We start from the raw sequence: 20390 nt of genomic DNA, 5'->3' as shown, positions 1-20390 counted from the left end.
TCCAAAGTGAAACACAAGGCTATAGACCTGAAGGTAATAGCATTCACCTGCCCTGGCCAGGCAGGGAGAAGAGTAAAAACCTCAGGGAATGCCTGTATAAGATTAGAGAATGATTCATGATGTTGAATGATATTTCGATGTGTTTACAATGTTATATTTTGTTAACTCATAGAATGAATGTATTGAGATAGTTAAAAGATTTAGGAGCACCTAAGTTCAAGGGTGGATTTGAGGAAGGTTCTATTGTTATAGACCTTTGGTTGAATGATATGATAGAAGGTTTTCATTTCTTCAAAGTGGAGATATTGAATTGAGTAGTTTTGTTACTACTTTGGTAAGTTAAAGTATGGTGGACAATTGTCACCATAAGAACGTTAAAAGATTAAATGATGTGATTAGAATTGTATAAGAGTTCAAGAATAAGTGCATCGATGACCAGTTTATAAGACAGATGAAACTGGAATACACGAGCTTGAAACAAGGGAATTACACCTTGTATGAGTATGATTATAAGTTTAATAAGCTAAGCAGAATTGCTGCTGAGTTAATTCCGACTGAAAATGATACATGTGATTTGTTGTTTAGGACTTACGCCTTAAATTAAAAGAGTGTTACTGGTTTTGAATTTGTTATCGTTTCAAGAAATGGTTAATTGTGTTAAAGCTTTAAAGAGAAAGAGCTCAGAATGAAAAGTTTGGAGAATAAAAATCTCATATGATTAAGAGAATTGATGTTACTGTCTACAGGACAAGTAACATTATATGAATGAAATCAGAGTTATGAATTTGAAACAAAGGATAGTATTGTGTATAAGAAAGAGTGTGGAGATGATAAGGATTTGTACTTTAGAATGAAAGAGTTAGCGTTGACTAACAAGATTTTGTGATGAAATTGTATTAGATATAGTTGTATATTTTGATTACGTAAATGTGATATAGTGAATGAAGTGAGGATTCGTATGGAAGTGTAAATGATAAGTTTGATATAGAAACATGAAAAGTGTGCAAGGTGATGTGAAAATATTGTTTGACTCCTTAAAGTATATGTTTAATCACAATTGAAGAAGATTTAAAGTTGTGTTTTGGTCAAATGATGATGAAATACAAGTTTGGTATTGTTATAAGGTAATTAGAGAGTTATGAAGAAATAGATGGATTTATGATATAGAGTGATGAGATGAATGTATAAACGAAAAAGATAGTTGGAAAACTAAAGGATTAAAAAGTAAGTTTCTGATTATGACAAGAATAATAAATCAGGGAAGCAACATAAGAACATTAGAAGATATGTTTTTATTAAGATGTGCAGTGAAAATTCGAGGACGAATTTTCTTATAAGGAGGGGAGAGTTGTAACATCCAAACTATGAGTTAGTGACTAAATGGTAAAGTTTCAGAATTTGGTGATTAAAGTAGAAGAATGGATTAGTTCAATGATTTATCTGGAAATAAATCCTAAAAGTTGTTAGTAATTATCAAATGAAGTAGAGGACAAAATGGTTATTTAACTAATAAATGAATTAAAAATAAATATGATAAGGATATATATGTTAGAGGGGATAAGGATGAAGAGATATTCTCTTCATCTTCTTCTTCTTTTCTACTTCCTGTACGAGAGAAAGAAAGAGCCAAGCTTGCAAAGGTAAGATTCCTTGTTAGCTGATTATTTGTTAATTTTAAGAGTGGGTTTTGATCATTAGGTAATACTTAAGCTTATGGAAAGCTTAAGTTGTCCTAAAATCAAAAGATAACGAAGTTATAAAAGATTAAAGAAAATGAGTTTCTTAAGGAAATTCTGGAAAAGAGTTAGTAAGTGAATTTTGAGAAGGAATTTGGCTTGTCATCAATCTAATTAAGGAATATGGAGTGTTAGAATTAGATTTAAAACATGTTAAAAATCTGGTATGATTCTTGAAGTTAATAAAGAGGAGAGGATATTAAGGTTAAAGACGAGATAATTGATTATAAATGAGTTTAAACATGTATATGAAAGTTAGGAACATGAAAGGGGATGAAATATGAAGCATTTGAGTGAAGAGTTGATGATTTTCGGGTTCAAAAAGAGGTTCTGGGCAGAGTGCATCGATGCACTATGTGCATCGATGCATCAAGGTTAAAACCCAGAAATTTGTTTGAAGGTGTATCGATGCACAGGTAGTGCATCGATGCACTCTTTTAAAATAGAAACATCGAATACAATTAGTGCATCGATGCATAAGGCATGCATCGATGCATCCCAGTGATAATACAACATCGAATGCATTTTATGCACCGATGCATCAGTAGTGCATCGATGCATACTTTCATTGAAAGATGAAATTGGCATTTTTCTTATTCTAAAGAGTGAACCATTAGAATATATTAGTTATAATACTAATATAGATCTATGTATGATTATGTAGATATAGAACGTGATCCTGTTCAGAATCAATTGAGGGATTAGAATCGAATCAAAGCAAAGCTAAGGTGAGTGCACATTATTTAGTATATGATGTTAAATGGAAAAGAAGACTTATGATAAGTCTCTTTCCAATAGTAAAATGCATGAATTCATAGAGGTATGTGTTTGTTATGATTTATATGTGTGCATGAGTATATGTGTTATTGATATGATTCTATGATCATAGGATGTAAACTATGTGATAAGTGATAAGTGACTATATGAAATTATATGAGAACAAGAGATGACAATGATTTACATGTCATATGAAAACCAGAGAAGTGTTATAAGCAAAGTGACATATATGTCATAAATGAATGATATAAAAAGTGAGATAAACAAAGTATGGTTGATATAGGGTAATATAAGAATAATTCATAGGTTATATGATAAAGATGGAACCATATAGGAACATTAATTGAGTACTTGATAATAAGTCATAAGGTTATATGCATAGGTAATATAAGTTATAAGATGATAATATATATGAATATCAAATAAGTTATGAGATAAGTTATATGACATTGATATATAGGCTAAATGAAAGTATACACATGAATACATATATAAGTTTATATGTTATTTTATATGCTATGGGATATACCCATGAACATATGTGATGTGATATATGTTATGAGAAATGACCCATGTGACTAAGTGTGAATTGATATAAGTATGCGATATAAAAGTGTATATGTGAAATAACATGATAGGTGATAAAACCGTGAGCCTATATGATTATGTGTTATATGTTACATGATATGACATGCGAGTTACATGAACAAATGAGAAATGATATAAGTCATATGAAATGATCTACGTGAATACATGCACTTGTGATACATGTGATATGATATGAGATATATGGTTACACATACATGTGGTATGTGACAGAAGAGAAATAACAAGTGATATGAAATGTTATAAATGATAATGCCCATGTTATGTGATATGAGAGCTAGGGGTATAGTTGGCATGCCAAGAGTCGAGGGTATGCCTATGTTCTACGGAACATATGGACAGAATTACCTATGTCTTTCGAGACATATGGACAGTATACATATGTTCTACGGAACATATGGACAGAATTACCTATGTCTTTCGAGACATATAGACAATATACCTATGTTCTAAGGAACATATGGACAGTTTACCTAGGTTCTTCGGAACCTATAGATAGTTACCGAGGATCTTTATGACCTCTGGATAGGTCGTTCGGACATTTATATGAGCTGTGGTGATAGCATATGTGTGCACAACCTCAATGTACTCACATACCTTAAGTTCTCACTAGTGTACATGGGCTAATAAAGAGATTAAACAAACATACTGAATGTGATATGTATACGATGGGTTTATAAATTGTTATCAAAAGTAAGTGGTTTGAAATGTGTTACATGAACCATATGATGTTATATGTGTTTCTTAATGATAATGATAGAGATTATGATAATGATGGTATATGTTTATGTATGCTTTATGTTATATGAAATATTATATGTTTTATATGCCTCACTAAGTCATCGACTTAGCGTGTGATTGTTTCACACGTAGGTTTGGAAAGCGAAAAGAGAAGTAAAGAGGAACAAGGCAGGTCAGTTCTCCTTACCGAATGTCAGATCAGAAGAGAGGTGAATAATATGTATATTTTTTTATATAAAGTTCTAGTTGGCATGTAATCAAAAGAATATATTGAATAAGCTCTGAATAGTTTTGTAAATGTTTTGAATAAGTTAAATGTTATAAAAGTTTTTAAAATTACTCACTATTTTATACGAATAAAGGTTTGAAAAGTCAATGCGACACTTCGGACTTGTATCCGGGTTGGATATAGGTTGGGGGTGTTACAAGAAGTGTCGGTTTTTAAGGTGTGCGAGTGCCTGGAATGCCGAACAAGTGTTGTTGAAATCGTTGTTGCGAAGAGGATTGAGGACAAGTTTATGGTGGGAAAGAGTTCAGGTTGAGAGTTATTTTATGCAACTGTGACTGTATGTTTGTGTTATTGGTTTCGATATGTTGACTGTTCTGATAAGCTGCCTTATTTTTGTCTTTACATTGTGGGTAAATTATAGATCTGGATTGTCGATGTACTTAGGTCTTAATCGTTCATTTAGGGGAGCTTCCACTATAAATTGATGTCTCTCCTCCACATTTATACTCATTTCTTTAATTTGAAAATCACAGAGTATTCTCTCAAACTCTCTTTTGTCTTTGTACTTGTGCTTGCAAAATTCTCTTGTTCTTTGCTTCTATTGGAAATTTAAGCATCTTTATTTGAAATTTTCAGGCTGATTTAGCCTCTATCACAAAGAGAAAGCAACTAAGATCACAAGACGTTGAAGTTTCAAGGGCATGACACAATACATAAAAGTCATTCACCACAGGCGTAGGATGACTATTTTTGGCTAGACAATTGAAGTTGGACTCGGCTACATTTATGCTTTAGTTATCACAATAACATTGATTTGAGGGTGAAAAATGGTAATAACCAAATTAGCTACATTGTTTCGTCACTATTCAATTTGTGATTCGTACTTAATTCAAGAAATATATATCTACACAAATCAAGCGAATTTAAGAGTACGAAGTTTCAATGTCAAATTTTCCTCCTTTCGACCAGTCCGTTTAAGTTTTCTATAAATTTAGGCAAAAATCCCTGGAAGTTTTTTTCTCTAAAACTCACATATTTTTAGACTTTTCTTGATTCACATGTGTCAAGTATTTTTTTTTAAATCTTGATTATAGGAAAATCGAGAAGGAAGAGAAAACTAATATATCTTAATTTTACACTGATTAAATGGTGTGGTTGCATATCAGACTTAAAAAATATCGAAGCTTTGACTTAATTTTAGTCAAGTTTAAAGGGATTTAGAGGAAAAGCAAGCTGAGAAGGAAAAAAGGGGAGAAGTGTGAATGTTCTAGTACCAATTATGTTGTAAACGATGATCATTATGAATTGAACAACAGTGCAAAAGGATTCTAATCATGGGAAAGAAGGTTAAAAATATTAGGTTTATTTGATAAATAAGAATACCCAAACTGTAGTGTTTTCTGTACTTTCATTACACAACTAACGGTTGGGTGAAAAAAAACAAATTCCAAAATTTGGATGACAAAATCTACAATTTTTTAAATTTAGATGACCAAAACAAAAACACAATAAAGTTCAATGACTAAATGGGTAGTTTACCCTACAGAAAAATAAACTGTTAAATAAAAAAAAACTTGATATATTATTTGCCTCTTGAGTCGTTGACTTGACATTTCAACAATTAATTAATATGTGATATGTAGCTCATTGATGATCATTTTAACACGACAATGTTACATGAGCAATCTGGTTGAAATACCACGTCAACACATGTATCAGTTTGAGTTCATATATATATATATATATATATATATATAACAGGTACCTAACTAAGAAAACTTTCTAAACTCACGGCTTAATTGATACGATAGAAACAGTGTATCCTCAGTTCAAAACTTTCATGTTATATTATTTCCAAAAGCTACAACATAGATTGACTCGTTAACTAAACCATGTACTTATTTTCAACAAAAGTAAAACCCGAACTCACTTTGCTTTTGTTCTGAAGGATGGGAACTAGCTTTGTTTTTGTTTCGAAAGGATCCGAACCCGCTTTGCTTTTACGTGAGACTCCACCGAAAGAGGAGCACCTCACGGCTTCACCGCTTTCGAATCCGCCCTCTTTCTAATAGCATCCCAAAATGCAGGCACAGCCACATCGTCAGGAACTTCTTTGAACGATGGCAGGTAGTTTACATCCACAATGACATGATCACCGGAACCTTCTTGAATCTGAAATCAGTAAATGAGAACAATCCTCAATTAACTTATGCCCACAATGATTACGTGGACCTCTTATGATTGTAGACACAACATGAATGCGAAGAAAAATGCAAAAACATGATCATATACGAATGTATTAAATTTATAGAAGACAAATTATCAAATCAGCAAGGTTTGCAAAATGCAAGCGCTTTACCATAGGGCATAGTAATAATGGGTTAGGACTATGGGGCAATATTCGTATTGTACCATAGGGAAAAATGTAAGTGCTTTACCATAGGGCACAGTATGAAGATTGCCTCAGAAACACGATCGAATCACCGATAGAAACCATGTTTACTAAATGTTATGTTACACCCTCTCTTGCTTCTTTTTTTACCCAGAGCTTCATTGCAAGATTTCACCGTTATGTATCTAACATGGATATCTTTAATTTTTCCAAGTCTAATACAAATATGCATTTGACATGGGTATGCTTAAGGGGTCGTATCTTCATATCCATGACTGGAAGTGCTGGACACGAGTACTTCGAGAAAAATGGGGACTTGGAGCAACATGCCAGTGACCAAGGATTTAGAAAGATCCAAATAGATATTATATGGAAGACAAACATTCATCTTTAGTTTCAATTCTAATTATCGGACAAAAGCTTATATTTCTACATATTTTCCACACGCATAGCTTCCCACAGTTGACATTGTTGCCCTAAATAAGAATTCACTGAAAAACAGATTTAATAAGAATATAATGGTTTTTTCACTTAAGAAATATGAATGAAAAGTTTATTCGAGCTACTCACAACAACATCAAAGCCAAAAATGGTGAGACCCAACATTTTTGAAAGCCACTCAGCAGCCTTGTTTACTAGCCCAAGATCAAGGCACAAATCCCGACCTTCAGAGTTTGCAGGGGAAGTAGGTAGAGATTTTAAGCTGTGGAGGATGCAACATCAGCAAATTTCTAAAGAATAAGTCAATTTACATATAACACAAACACACATATATATAAAGTTGCATTACAAGGGGAAAAACGGTGAACAGAAACAGTGTACCTGTCAAAGAGAAGAGGTTTTGATCCATCCTTCTCAGATGATTTTATCAAAATGTCAGAATTGGGAATTGACTTCTTCACGGCATGGAAAACTCTCTCACCTAGAACATAAAACTTGAACAAAGTGGATGAATGATCAACATATTCCTGCAGTCCAAGGCATTTCCCCTTTTAGAGCCAAGATTTCAAACTTCAAAAGGATTGTCACATATAATGTTCATAGAAATCGTTTTTGATGTAGCATCATAGTCTGTTAGGTCTCCCATGGATCATTGATGAAATTAGTAACTTAACTCTTTGGCTTTTTCCTATAACAGATTTAGTACCTTAAACTGTAATCGTCTCCATGGAGTAGTAAAAGGCAAGAACAAACAAATAAAAGAATATATTCTGATAAGCAGAAAACGGCAGCATTACATAAATGCAAGGAACTAAATCTTCATTTTATACTTCAAACGACATGCAGCAAGATTTAACAATATAGTCTGATAAGCAGAAAAGGGCAGCAGCACTTAAATGCAAGGAACTATATCTTCATTTTATACTTCAAGCGACATGCAGCAAGATTTAACAATATAGTCTGAATAAGAAAAGGGAAGCAGCACATAAATGTAAGGAACTAAATCTTCATTTTATACTTCAAGCGACGTGCAGCGAGATTCAACAATAAAACATGCAACCATGATTCCCTCTGAAATATTAGTGGATGCTTACCTGAATGACAGCAGGTACTGGAACGCTCAAATCCTTGAAGTCTTCAACACTAAAGACAATTGCCTGTTAATTAAAAAATAAGTCTTATTCAATTTTAATAAACTAGTTCATTAATTTCATCTAATATAGAAATAGTTAATTGTCACAAATGATATTTTCTTTTTAACAAGATAAGGTATATTCTTTGGTTTCAAGGTACCAGAAGGGATTTGCATTTCAGTAGATGTTTACCATACTATGAGCATCAGCTACACCACAAGCAACCTGAGGTTTCACTATACTTGGAAGAGACAGTTCTACATCATGAAGTCTTTGTACCAAATCAGGTTCATCAAAACTGTTAACCTGCAAATTTGAGAGGCAAACATGCAAAACAACCATTAAACTCGGGGAGAAAAATTGAAGAAGCTAAAGCATAATTGTTTAATTGTTCTTAAACTAATGACAAAAGGTACTGTGAAAGCATTTGTAGCCTCCTCTTTTCTTTTCTGTTTTTGAAGGCAAAAAGGGGGATGGGGACTTGCCCATTTAGAGTGTACACAAACCTAAATCCTAGGGGGAGAAAAGGTTATATATGAACCTCCACTGTTTTCCAGATGGAAATGTTAATTCAACCACAAAGTTGTCATCCACCAAAATAAAATCTAAAAAGGTTTCATGAGAAAATATTACCACAACATAAGATTGTTTTCACAAAGGTGGTTTCCGTAAACTGGCTGTCTGGCTTAAACATCTATTCAAACGTGTGCAACAACAACAATATTATAAATAAACAAGTAATCGTTAAGAGAAACATAAAATGTTCCGATTTATAATAGATGCCACATGATAATTGAAACCAACCCAAATATTTATGCACCTGACTTAAGGCAAGACTACGTAAAAGATGAATCACATAGATCTCATTGCATTCAAAGCTTGAACAAAGTATTGAAACAGCGCATCTTCTGGATGTCCTGGGCATTACAACTATAAAAGGCAACCAGGTTGCAATCTACCAAAATCAAAAAGAAATACCAAAAAGAAATATCCTAACTATAAAACATTTAGACAAGTTAAACTATGAACAAACTTCAGTCTAGAAGTACTGACTCCTATTATAACAAACTTCATCATGCAAGCAACTGAAAATAAGTAACAATGCCTAACACAGGCTTTATTCAGGTAGCATATACAGTCCAATCATACAAGTAACATTATCTGCAAATTACAATTAAGAAAAAGTTCGATAAAGACCTTGAGAAAGTGAGGGCCCCTGACTTTGCAGCTTCCTGCTGCATGAAGATCCTCTAGTCCAAGTAAAATTTGTTGGATCTTTAACCGATCAAGTACAGGGTAAATGCTATTAATTGGATCAACTTCGAAGCAATGATTTTGGCTTTTAATATGCCTGCACATGCATCAGCCCTATTTAGAAAGCAGTTCTATGATTGTCACATCAAACTAAAATATTCAAGGACTACAGACTAAAAAAACTGTTTTCTTAGATAAATACACAAGATTAAGAAGACAGAACGATTTTTGGCCAATATAAAGACCATGTAGTCAGACACACCTGTCCAAAGTTGAGGAAGCCCAAAAGCTTTATATTTTATGCAGTCACATGTAAGCGAGTATATGCATACAGAAGACACATACTTAGATGTTAAAGTCACCTTTGCAGTTCTTGCATTCCATTTGTGTAATCAATTCTGTAGGAAGGTTCTGAGGAGCTATTTAATTCAATGGACACGATTTCATCAGTTGCTTTGTGGAGAATCACATCAACCTCTTCTAACTGTGCTGCTATAGGAAGCTCAAAAGTTAAGGGCAAAAAGATCAACCCGTTGGGAGTTGGACACATTGGAAAGGCACCCCTCTACAGAATATATGAACATGAGCTTTGGTTGGTCAATATAAATCATAACGAGAACTAAAAGAAATCGTAACTTGTTGAGTTGGTTTCTAGCAAATTTTAAAGGAGAGTAAAAACCATAACTTATAAGTTCGTAATTATTTTTAGTAAAATTCTTTTCTTCCAAAGAAAACTGAACAATTTCAGTTGTTATCAAAGGGCTGACCTTGGCAAAATCTTCCTCACGAGAAGGCTTCATAACGTAGCCAACTGTTACAACGCCGTCGCTTATTGCCTGAGAAAAATGTTAAAGAAATCATGAAAAGTAGTTTTCCTTTGAGGAACCCAGAGTTTGTTTAAAGTAAATTGATCTTGAAAATCCTTACTGTTTTGTCATAATCAAAGGAGATACCTTTGAGAAAAATATATGTCATTTACACAACAAAAGTTTTATTAGTTCTTCATAAGTATACCTATGACCTGTGAAGTTTTTATGTGGCTGGTGAATACAATGGTCCAAGGATTTGGCAGCGTGTTAAGATTTAGCAAATGCATAGAAAAGAATGATAGGGGGTGACCTTTTTATTTAAGCGGCAAATGGTCAAAGGTAGCTCTTCCAATTTATCCATGTATATCCTGTTTGACTTCTGCAGTGCACTGGTAACTTCAGCATCTGAAAAAAGGGAAGCAACTTTGAAAAGAATGAATTCGGGTCAAGCAGGGGAGTCATCCCTCTTGAATGCAAGAAAACATCAACAAACACTAGTTGGTCACCAGAAAAGACGGTTATACATATGCAGAGCAAAAGTTGACGTAGCTTTCCCGATTATCTAGGAATGAAAAGATTAAATAGCGCTCACCAGGAGCAATTGAAAAGTATGTGCAACTTATTTTGGCAGAGCAGTCGTGGTTAGGAACGAGATACAAGATGGAGCCTGAGACATGAGCCCAAGTTTGGGCAATCTCTCGTGATGCAATGTCCGAGGAAGATGCAGTCAAAGGAAGGCATTTAAAAGAATGAAGCTCAGCCATTTTCTGCAGGAGATTAACCTAAGGGAAAAAAATTAAAAAGATATATATTCATAATTCATCATAAGAAAATGTTATTTATGGCATTGATAGTGATGATTTATGCTAGGCTGACAAGCTCAAGGTGAGTCCTAGATACCAGCATCTAATACGGAAATGTTAAACACAATCTGGCAGAATATTGGAAGAAGTAACCACTCATTAATTTATAGTATCAAATCAATTGAGCACTTCCAATTAATAAGAAAACTTAAACAACAAACCAATAAATCTTACTTTCTCATCTGAAAGAGGCAACTCGAAGGAAATGGCCTGCAATAAGAGAGGAGAGCAATGGGTGACGCGAATCAAATAAAAACAAACAAGTAAGGTCAAAGACTAAAAGCATCAATTTATTAATTTATACCGTATGGATATCGGAAAATCGGAGCTTGCGTAGTAGGGAGAGGGTTGGGTTGCTCTTGAAATTATCGGGCTGTTCGATTCCATATTCAAACAGTGCATGGTCCACTATCACTCCCCTCACAAATTTACCCATTAGCATAAAATTAAAATAAAATTTAATTGCTTTCTCGTACAGATTACCACATTGCCGCCATGGATGTTGTTTGCACAGCTGCTCTAGTTCTTCAACCAAATCTCTTTCACACCGTCGCTATTCATGCATGCCGGTGAGCAATCAGTCGCCGGAAGATCTAAGGGACAATAGAGGAAACTGGACTTAGATCAGTGAAATTCTTCTTCCTTAGCTTAAGCTTCAAGCTTTATAGCAAAGCAGATGCTCCTGTTCTGATAACTTGCTTTTTAATCATACGGAATCTGAAATTTGCGGTGGGCTTATTGTATGGTTTATAGTGGTTAAATTATAAATTCAGTCCCTCTATTGTACTTAAATTTTGGTATTAATAATATAATTGCGTAAAGTACACCAAACAATCATTAGACTATGATAAAATACTCTTTTTAGTCAGTAATCTTCTAAATATTATAAAATAAATATTACAATTTTAATTTTATTATAAAATGAAGCTCGTGTTGTTAGCTACTGTTGATTATTATTAACAGAATAATGTGACATATAAACTAATAAGTGATATTTCATGTGACTCCTCAATTATAACTGAAATTTTATTTTGATGTTATTAATATTTTTAAATAATAATTTTAAAAAATAAAAATATATCAAATTTATATTTTTTTAAATAAAAAAAATTAAGACCATAAATTTAATGTGATTATTTTTTTATCTTTTTTTTAAATGTCTAAAATTATAGTTCAGAAAAATTAAAGCAGTAAAAGAAAGCTAGGTTTGAAATATAATACAATAAATATTAGGGTAAAATACACAATTATTATACAAACTATTGTTTTTCTTCCGTTTTAGCACCCAAACTTTATTGTATTCAAAATTATATCACATTTAGTCTAGGTTTTATTTTAGGTATTTGTTCCATTTTAGTACCCAATTTTTATTTTTTTAAATCATACATAACATTTAGTTTATGTTTCATTTTGGTATCCGTCTTTAAAAATTTAACAGTGATTTTGACGTGACACCATAAGATAATATCATTTCATCATTGAAAAAAAAACTTTAAAAAACATCATGTCATCAGTTCTATTAATTTTTTAACACTGGAGTACTAAATTAAAACTTAAATTAAATTTTAGGTATAATTTTAAATCAAAATAAAGTTTAGGTACCAAAACATAATAAAAATAATAATTTAGATACTAAATATGTAGTTTATCCTAAATGTTAACTATCAATATTCAATCCCCAATTCAAGAGCTTGTTCATAGTAGATAGTTCATTCAAAATAGCCATCCAAGTTTTCTTTAATATATGCAAAGGAAACCATATAACTCTTTGTTAATGGACCTTATCACATCTTGGTCTAACCATATTTTAGAGTTGGGAAATGGAAACCTTATCACCGTTTACAGAAGGATTATTCAAAAGCCTTGCATATTCTTCTCACAAATTCAGATTTTTTTTTACTCCGACTCGCATTACTTTTTAGAGAAAATTTTGTAACATGTATCTTATTCACTGTATCATTCACGACCTCATATGATAAAATTTATCAATTTCACTTTTTATATATATTTTTTCAAGAATGAATCTTCATTTTTTGTACATGTAAAAATGGAACAACAACAACAAAACCCATTTCCCATATGCAATGGGGTAAGGGGAGGTAGGGTAGTAGGCTGCCCCCAACGCCAGGTTGAGAGTAGCTTCCGTGGAATACCTCCGGCAGTCAGAAAATTAAAAATATAGATAAAATGCAATGCATGTATAAATAAATACATAGTTAAAAAATATTCATATGCAGACATTAATATCATTAATATCATATGCGCGTTTGTATTTGGGCAGTAATCCCTGCAAATAAATCCATACGAAAAAATCTCTGCATATAGACAGAAACGTAAGACCTGACTAAATTTAAAAGTGAAAAGAATGTTACACAGAAGTCAACGAAAACAAGCCCAGCTCTAAGCCTTCATAAATACCAATAACAGAAACGTATAAAAAGTAGAAGTTACCCACACTACTCGACTACCCTAGTTTTGAGTCTCTAGACTTTCCTATCAGATGTCATGTCCTCGGTAAGGGCTAAATCCATCAAATCAGAACTCAAGCAGTCTTCCCACTTCCGCCTTGGTCGTCCTCGCCTTCTGGCACCATCGACTGTAATCGACTCTACCCTCCTGACCGCATCCGACGGTAGTCGCCTAAGGACATGCCCAAATCACCGTAATCTTCCCTCCCTCAATTTTTCGGAAACATGCACCACCCCCAAGGACATCCTAATAACAAAGTTTGTTGTCATATCCCACAGAGTCCTACCGCATGTCCATCGAAATTAATTATTGTTGGATTAGCTACGTATAAACAATAACAGAACCAGAATATCAGTTTATGGAAGATAAAGTATAACATTTTCAAAAATAGGTGATAATTCATAATTATCCTATAAACATTCAAATTATATTTATAAATTAAATATAAAAAATTGTAGGAAAGGGGCGACAATCTCACCCGTGTACCAAGTACATCTATCCTAGCATGGAGAAAAAGAATAAGATGGATGTTTTTTATTAGTTGGAATTATAGATAACGTGATGAAAAAGACTTATAAAATAATCTCTTTTTTATGGAGTTTTGTAAAAAAAATATTCTTTAGCATATATTCTTTAACCTACACAATCAATAGGGATTTATGATCTTGTAAAATGGCCATGATATGTTGGATTGTACAAACTATATTCCAACTTTTAACTCTTTCATACCCAATCCACCTTTGACCTTTAAAAGGCACATTTTTTCATTCGACTCGAGTTATACGCGCAATATAATCTTTACCTTTTTAAAAATAACGAGAACAAAACTAGTCTGCGATGGTTATTTATTAGTTTTCTCATCCCTTTGTAGGTGGAGGTTATTTTTCAAGGGCATCATTTGATAAAATCGTTATCATGTTAGATTAATCGGCTTTTGTTTATTTCACACAGTAGAAAAAGAACATAGAAATCGGGACTTGGTTTCTATTTAAAAATTTGGAGTTGATATTTTATTTTCTTTGATTTTGATTATTTTACGATTGAAGTTTCTTTGTATTATTACCTCTAAATTAGCTTCAAGGATGTAGATGCTCTGATTGCTACTTTCGTGATATCGATAGAATTTAATTTGACCTTTAAATTCATATACAAATAACTTTAAAATAAAAATTTTAATTAATATCTCAAAATTCTCAATGTCTTAATCTAAAATATTTTCGTACTTGATTTGATTATCTCACGAGTTTGATTGTATTTTATTATTAAATTAGTTAAGTTAAAATATTTTTATTTTTTTAAATATAAGATAAAATATATAAATAGTTATTAAATTATACTAGATGATTTTTTTCGATCATTGAAGTTTTAAAAATTATAAGATAATAATTATTACTACCAAGTTATTATAAAATAGTTACTATTTATTATACAATAGTGATAATTTTAATAAGCTTAAAGAAATTCTATAATAATTTGATAAATTTGATGATTATTTTATATTGGTTTTATTAAAGTTAATGATTATTTTATAATAATTTAATAAAATTAATAATTATTTTCAAAATTTTTAAATTTTTTATAACGATCAAATTTATTTTAATATAACTCGGTGACTGTTTTTAGGTTACCTAAATATGTATACTCTTTCTCTTAGGTATATTTATATATAGAGAAAGGACATGTACTTATCAAATAATTTCAGTAATTAAAAATATATTATTTTTTCTAAACTTTTAAATTAAAATAATTATATCTATAATATTTGTATATATTATTAATATATATTTTTAAATATATATTATTTTATAATCTCTCGTAAAATTAAAAAATATATATATATTGAGAGGACAAAGATGGTAAAAGTTAAATTTCGTTGCCCTTTTCTAGAACTGTGAGGAGTAATAAGATTCTAGATTGTTCCACGATAACAAGACGCAAAACAGAACAAGAGAGATGATTACAGTAGGAGAAATCCAACGGTTCAGATTAATCAAACGTTAGGTTTCTCCGGCTTTATAGAACTTATCATCCGAAATGCAGATAACATTTTCAGCAGAGCACGGCAAAACCTCCGCAAAAACCTAGAAGGTAAATTGGACTTCTTCTTCTGCATTTCACCATCAGCCGCCCCTAGCCCTTAATCGCCCGTCTCCTTGCCGGTCTTCGCAAGACCTAACTCCATCACTAATCCTCACGTTGTCTCGTCCATACCTCAGGCCATCGTCTTCCTCCTTCCCTCGCCGGTCCGCGCAAGACCTCACTCGCTCACTCATTCTCACGTTTGCTCCTCCTTACCTCCGGCCACCATCTACCGCCTCCCTTTTCACGTCGTTCTCTACTCTATACTGCGTTTACTTCTTTTTCTTTCGTTCCTTTCTTATTCCCTCCGTCGTCGTTGCTACTTCTTCCCGTCTTTACTTCTATTTATTCCCTTCACTTGCCTCTCCCTCTCTCTCACTCGATTTAATTATCTCTGTTTATTTACTATTCATTTCTGGTACCAATATATTTGTTTATTTATCCAGATATTTGCTTTCATTTTAATATTTTGAATATTTTCAGCTCAATAGAAGTGTAAGATGGCATCTTCTTTCACAACTATGTCTTCAGTTGGCTCATTAATTGCACCTAACGGTCTGGTTATGGACAAGAAGCTTCCATCTTCTTCAAACAGATTGTCATCTTTCGCTTCCATTTCTTCATCCTCTTTTGTTAGTAGGCGAAATGTTGATCTTAGAAGATCTCGCCTGCCCAAGATTTGTGCAGCAAAAGAGCTGCATTTCAACAAGGACGGGTCAGCCATAAAGAAATTGCAAGTGAGTCATTGTTTCAAATGATTATGAATGTATGGCTAGTGTTTAACCGAAGTTCAAAGTTCAGAGGCATTATATTTTTGGCTCAATTTTACTTTATGTTCTTTATTCGTAGACTGGTGTAAACAAGCTCGCTGATTTGGTTGGAGTCACTCTTGGCCCTAAAGGTAGGAATGTTGTTCTTGAAAGCAAATATGGCTCCCCCAAAATTGTCAATGATGGTGTGACAGTGGCTAAAGAGGTATACCCTTGCTCTAACTTGTTATCGGATTTGAATTTAGAAATGCTTGCTTTATTGGACAAGTATTTTCCAATGTTGAATGTCTCACTTAATGGTTTATTTACTGGTTAAATGTTGTTCCTGTATTGATTTCAAGGTTGAATTGGAGGACCCAGTTGAGAATATTGGGGCTAAGTTAGTAAGACAGGCAGCTTCTAAAACAAATGACTTGGCCGGTGATGGAACGACAACATCAGTTGTTCTTGCACAAGGTCTGATTGCCGAAGGTGTCAAGGTTTGTTTAATCTATCTTGATATCATTATGTTTGGCTATAAGATCAGTTTAATGTCACCATTTTCATGTTATTTGTGGTTAATTCCCAAGTACAATTGTTATTCAGGTGGTGGCAGCTGGTGCAAATCCTGTCTTAATCACTAGGGGCATTGAGAAGACTACAAAGGCTTTAGTATCCGAGCTTAAGGCTATATCAAAAGAGGTAATCTTAATGCTCATACAGACATACAGTGCCATGTTTTATGTAATTTATATTTGAAGGGGATATAATCAGTGTACCATGGGATTTAGGTTGAAGACAGTGAGCTTGCAGACGTGGCCGCTGTTAGTGCTGGGAACAACTATGAAGTAGGAAATATGATTGCTGAGGCCATGAGTAAAGTTGGTCGAAAGGGTGTAGTTACCCTCGAGGAGGGAAAAAGTGCTGACAACAATCTCTATGTTGTTGAAGGCATGCAATTTGATCGTGGTTATATCTCACCTTATTTTGTTACTGATAGTGAGAAGATGGCAGTAGAATATGAGAATTGCAAGGTAAATGTCGATAATCACGGGTTGAAGTATTCAGTCAGATAAACATATACCTTTCCTGAATTGAAGGTTGAAAATTGCCTGTGCATTCTGGTTGCAGTTGCTACTGGTCGATAAAAAGATAACAAATGCAAGAGATCTTATTAATATTCTGGAAGATGCTATTAGAAGTGGATTCCCAATTTTGATAATCGCTGAAGACATTGAACAGGAAGCCTTAGCAACTCTGGTTGTGAACAAACTTAGAGGCTCTTTGAAGATTGCTGCCCTCAAAGCTCCTGGTTTTGGAGAACGCAAGAGCCAGTACCTTGATGACATTGCTATTCTTACTGGAGGTTTGTGAAACTTTTTTTTTATTTGCTTGCATTTTTCCAACACTTCTCTCATGCTTACACACGAGCATGTACACAGTCAAGCACACACTGCTTGTTTTCTAATTATTGCGAAATATCTACCTTTGTGTCCAGGTACTGTTATCAGAGATGAGATTGGACTTTCCTTGGACAAAGCTGGCAAAGAGGTCTTGGGCAATGCTTCTAAAGTAGTGCTTACCAAGGATACAACCACCATTGTGGGTGATGGAAGCACCCAGGAAGCAGTGAACAAAAAAGTTACACAGATTAAAAATCTCATTGAGGTTGTCATTTAAGTTTGTGCTAATAGTTGTTATGAGTATTTCTTGCAGACTTCTTGTTCTTGCAATGTCCAAGTCTAAGGCATTATTACTTCAATGCAGGCTGCAGAACAGGACTATGAGAAGGAAAAACTTAATGAAAGGATTGCTAAATTATCTGGTGGTGTGGCAGTGATACAGGTACACCTAGTTAGTTGAAGAAACATTATGCAGTTTATCTGAATGAAATTTGATTAATATCTAATTTGTTATGTAACTTTCTTTTGAAATTTAAAGGTTGGAGCTCAAACTGAAACAGAACTTAAAGAAAAGAAATTGAGAGTAGAAGATGCTTTAAATGCAACCAAGGTAATGCATCTTGGAGCTTTTCATGTTGATTGTATTTTAATTATTGTTTTTCAATCCCATAAAAAACTGCAAGATTTTATCGATTTTCAGGCAGCAGTTGAGGAAGGTATAGTTGTCGGTGGTGGATGTACTTTGCTAAGACTTGCTTCTAAGGTGGATGCTATTAAGGATTCACTGGCTAATGATGAAGAAAAAGTAAGCCTTGTCTTGACAACTTACTGAAAGCTAAACTATTCATGGGAGATTTCTGATAGTTCCAAGTTCTGTTCGTACTAAGTTTCTTGATTTGTTTTAGGTTGGAGCAGATATCGTTAAGAGAGCATTGAGTTACCCTCTAAAATTGATAGCAAAGAATGCTGGTTTTAATGGAAGTGTTGTCAGTGAAAAGGTATGGGATATAATGTTTCGAAGTTATCATGAACAGTATACAACCATTTTTATATAGTTTGTTAATAGATGCGATCTTCCCTTCTGCTATTTAATTATTTGCAGGTGCTCTCTGATGACAACCCTAGGTATGGGTTCAATGCTGCCACTGGAACTTATGAGGATCTTATGAGTGCAGGAATTATTGATCCAACCAAGGTTAGTAAGAATCTGCCTCATAAGGGGGGGGGGGGTGAACTATTTTGAGCTAAGCCTCAAGTTTTAAAAAGGGGGGGGGGGAGTTGATGTTTCAACATTCTAAATAAGATTCATTCAGAATATGGCTTATTATATTGCTTGCATGTTAAACCAAGATTCTTTCTCAGCTTCTGTCATGGTTATAGACAAGTGAAGTTACATTTTTCTTAATTATATATATAGGTGGTCAGATGTTGCTTAGAGCATGCAGCTTCAGTGGCCAAGACATTCTTGATGTCCGATTGTGTGGTTGTTGAGATAAAAGAACCCGAGCCTGTTCCTATGGGCAACCCCATGGACAATTCAGGTTTGCACTTCACAATCTGAAGTGATTCTTGTTCTTTTATGCGTGCATTCTAATATCGAGTACTAACATGTCGTCGTTGTCATGAATTATGTCAGGATACGGCTATTAAAGGAGATGTTGAAACGAAAAGCAAATAAGGGTATCCTAACCTCATTGTAGCAGAGTAGAATGCTTATTTTCATAGTTGATTCAATCCAGGGAAATATTCGTGAGATTATGTAACAACTTTGAACACTGTTTTTCTCAATGAAAGGAAAGAGTTTGGTATTTACAGTTGCCGATTGTGGTTGGCTGAAAATTTTGCCAAATGAACTTTATAATAACAAAATTATATGATATTCCAATTATTCCAAGAATGGTTTACATGATTGTTGACTTCATATGGTTCGATAATCGGGTTAGATTGATTTAATATACGTTTTCCAATTTGAAACGCAACGGTACCGTTCTTGTCAAGCTTTCTGTTTTGAAAGAGCGCATCGCCCATCTTTTAGAAGATTACAAAGGCCAATCGGAAGCAAATTACCCAAAGCTTAAGCTAATAACAATGATGCTGTGGTGTATTGATGGAATATGGCCCGCCACAAATGTAGAATTTTACAGTAATTATAATTTTACTCTGATTTTTTTCTTTTTTTAAATTAAAAGTTCAATGATCAAACTAATATTTAAACATAATTTTATGATTTTTGTTAAATTTTATCTTAAATAAAATTTGGATCTTATAAATTTTTTGTCGAAAGTTTAGATGCAAAATGGGCCAATTAGTGAGATGGAATTCTTTTTGAAATAGTGTTCGTCAGAGCTTATTTTCTCAAATAAAGTTTTATCTATAGCACGTGAGAGAAGATTTTACATAAAAGACGTGTTATTCGAAAGGTGAAATGTTATTAGACTTTTTTTTAAAATTGCTATAAATTTCTTCTAGTTAAAAAAAAAATCATGGTAACACATTTAATTTTTTTTCTTACTTCCCTATCTGAATATTTTTGCCAAAGTTCGAATTACCTATTCTCGAAAGTTTTTAATTTTAATTGAATAGAATGTTGTTCTTTTAGATATATTTAAAAGATAAGAAAGAAAGGGTATGTGTTATTTATTTAATAATATTTTAAATTTTATTTCTGAAATTTGTAATAGAGATAATGTGTTTTCAATTGATATTTTT

General features: G+C 33.1%; 2 protein-coding genes across 2 annotated transcripts; one reads left to right on the top strand and one right to left on the bottom strand.

Annotated features, from left to right (window-relative positions):
• Window positions 1-5912: 5912 nt before the first annotated feature.
• On the bottom strand, window positions 5913-11727 carry LOC120213183 (inositol 1,3,4-trisphosphate 5/6-kinase 4-like). Its single transcript, XM_039211325.1, has 12 exons — window positions 11286-11727; window positions 11156-11191; window positions 10711-10900; window positions 10429-10523; window positions 10077-10145; window positions 9672-9874; window positions 9253-9406; window positions 8248-8361; window positions 8017-8079; window positions 7304-7449; window positions 7052-7184; window positions 5913-6261 (listed from the first exon to the last, which is right to left on the bottom strand). The coding sequence occupies exons 1-12, from the start codon at window positions 11421-11423 to the stop codon at window positions 6121-6123; spliced, it is 1482 nt and encodes a 493-aa protein (XP_039067256.1). The 5' UTR covers window positions 11424-11727; the 3' UTR covers window positions 5913-6120.
• A 3662-nt stretch (window positions 11728-15389) lies between these two features.
• LOC120213182 (chaperonin 60 subunit beta 2, chloroplastic) lies at window positions 15390-19487 on the top strand. Its single transcript, XM_039211323.1, has 15 exons — window positions 15390-15538; window positions 16013-16266; window positions 16379-16504; window positions 16641-16778; window positions 16885-16980; window positions 17070-17312; window positions 17410-17644; window positions 17777-17946; window positions 18046-18123; window positions 18220-18291; window positions 18382-18486; window positions 18587-18679; window positions 18784-18876; window positions 19099-19222; window positions 19318-19487. Exons 2-15 carry the CDS (start codon window positions 16030-16032, stop codon window positions 19329-19331), a joined length of 1824 nt encoding a protein of 607 aa, XP_039067254.1. The 5' UTR covers window positions 15390-15538; window positions 16013-16029; the 3' UTR covers window positions 19332-19487.
• Window positions 19488-20390: the final 903 nt, after the last annotated feature.

Source organism: Hibiscus syriacus, unplaced genomic scaffold (genome assembly GCF_006381635.1).
Source record: "Hibiscus syriacus cultivar Baekdansim isolate YM2019G1 unplaced genomic scaffold, ASM638163v2 tig00110020_pilon, whole genome shotgun sequence".
NCBI lineage: Eukaryota > Viridiplantae > Streptophyta > Magnoliopsida > Malvales > Malvaceae > Hibiscus > Hibiscus syriacus.
This window is presented reverse-complemented; position numbering and strand designations above follow the sequence as displayed.

Excerpts from the sequence above, each read along its gene's own strand:
- LOC120213183 (XM_039211325.1), bottom strand. The coding sequence starts at position 11,423 with ATGCTAATGGGTAAATTTGTGAGGGGAGTGATAGTGGACCATGCACTG. Across the intron at positions 10,146-10,428 it reads TTTGCCGCTTAAATAAAAAG|GCAATAAGCGACGGCGTTGT; the intron begins GTCACCCCCTAT and ends CATTTTTCTCAG. Across the intron at positions 6,262-7,051 it reads TTTTTGGCTTTGATGTTGTT|ATTCAAGAAGGTTCCGGTGA; the intron begins GTGAGTAGCTCG and ends TACTGATTTCAG.
- LOC120213182 (XM_039211323.1), top strand. The coding sequence starts at position 16,030 with ATGGCATCTTCTTTCACAACTATGTCTTCAGTTGGCTCATTAATTGCA. Across the intron at positions 17,645-17,776 it reads CATTGCTATTCTTACTGGAG|GTACTGTTATCAGAGATGAG; the intron begins GTTTGTGAAACT and ends CTTTGTGTCCAG. Across the intron at positions 17,947-18,045 it reads AGATTAAAAATCTCATTGAG|GCTGCAGAACAGGACTATGA; the intron begins GTTGTCATTTAA and ends ACTTCAATGCAG.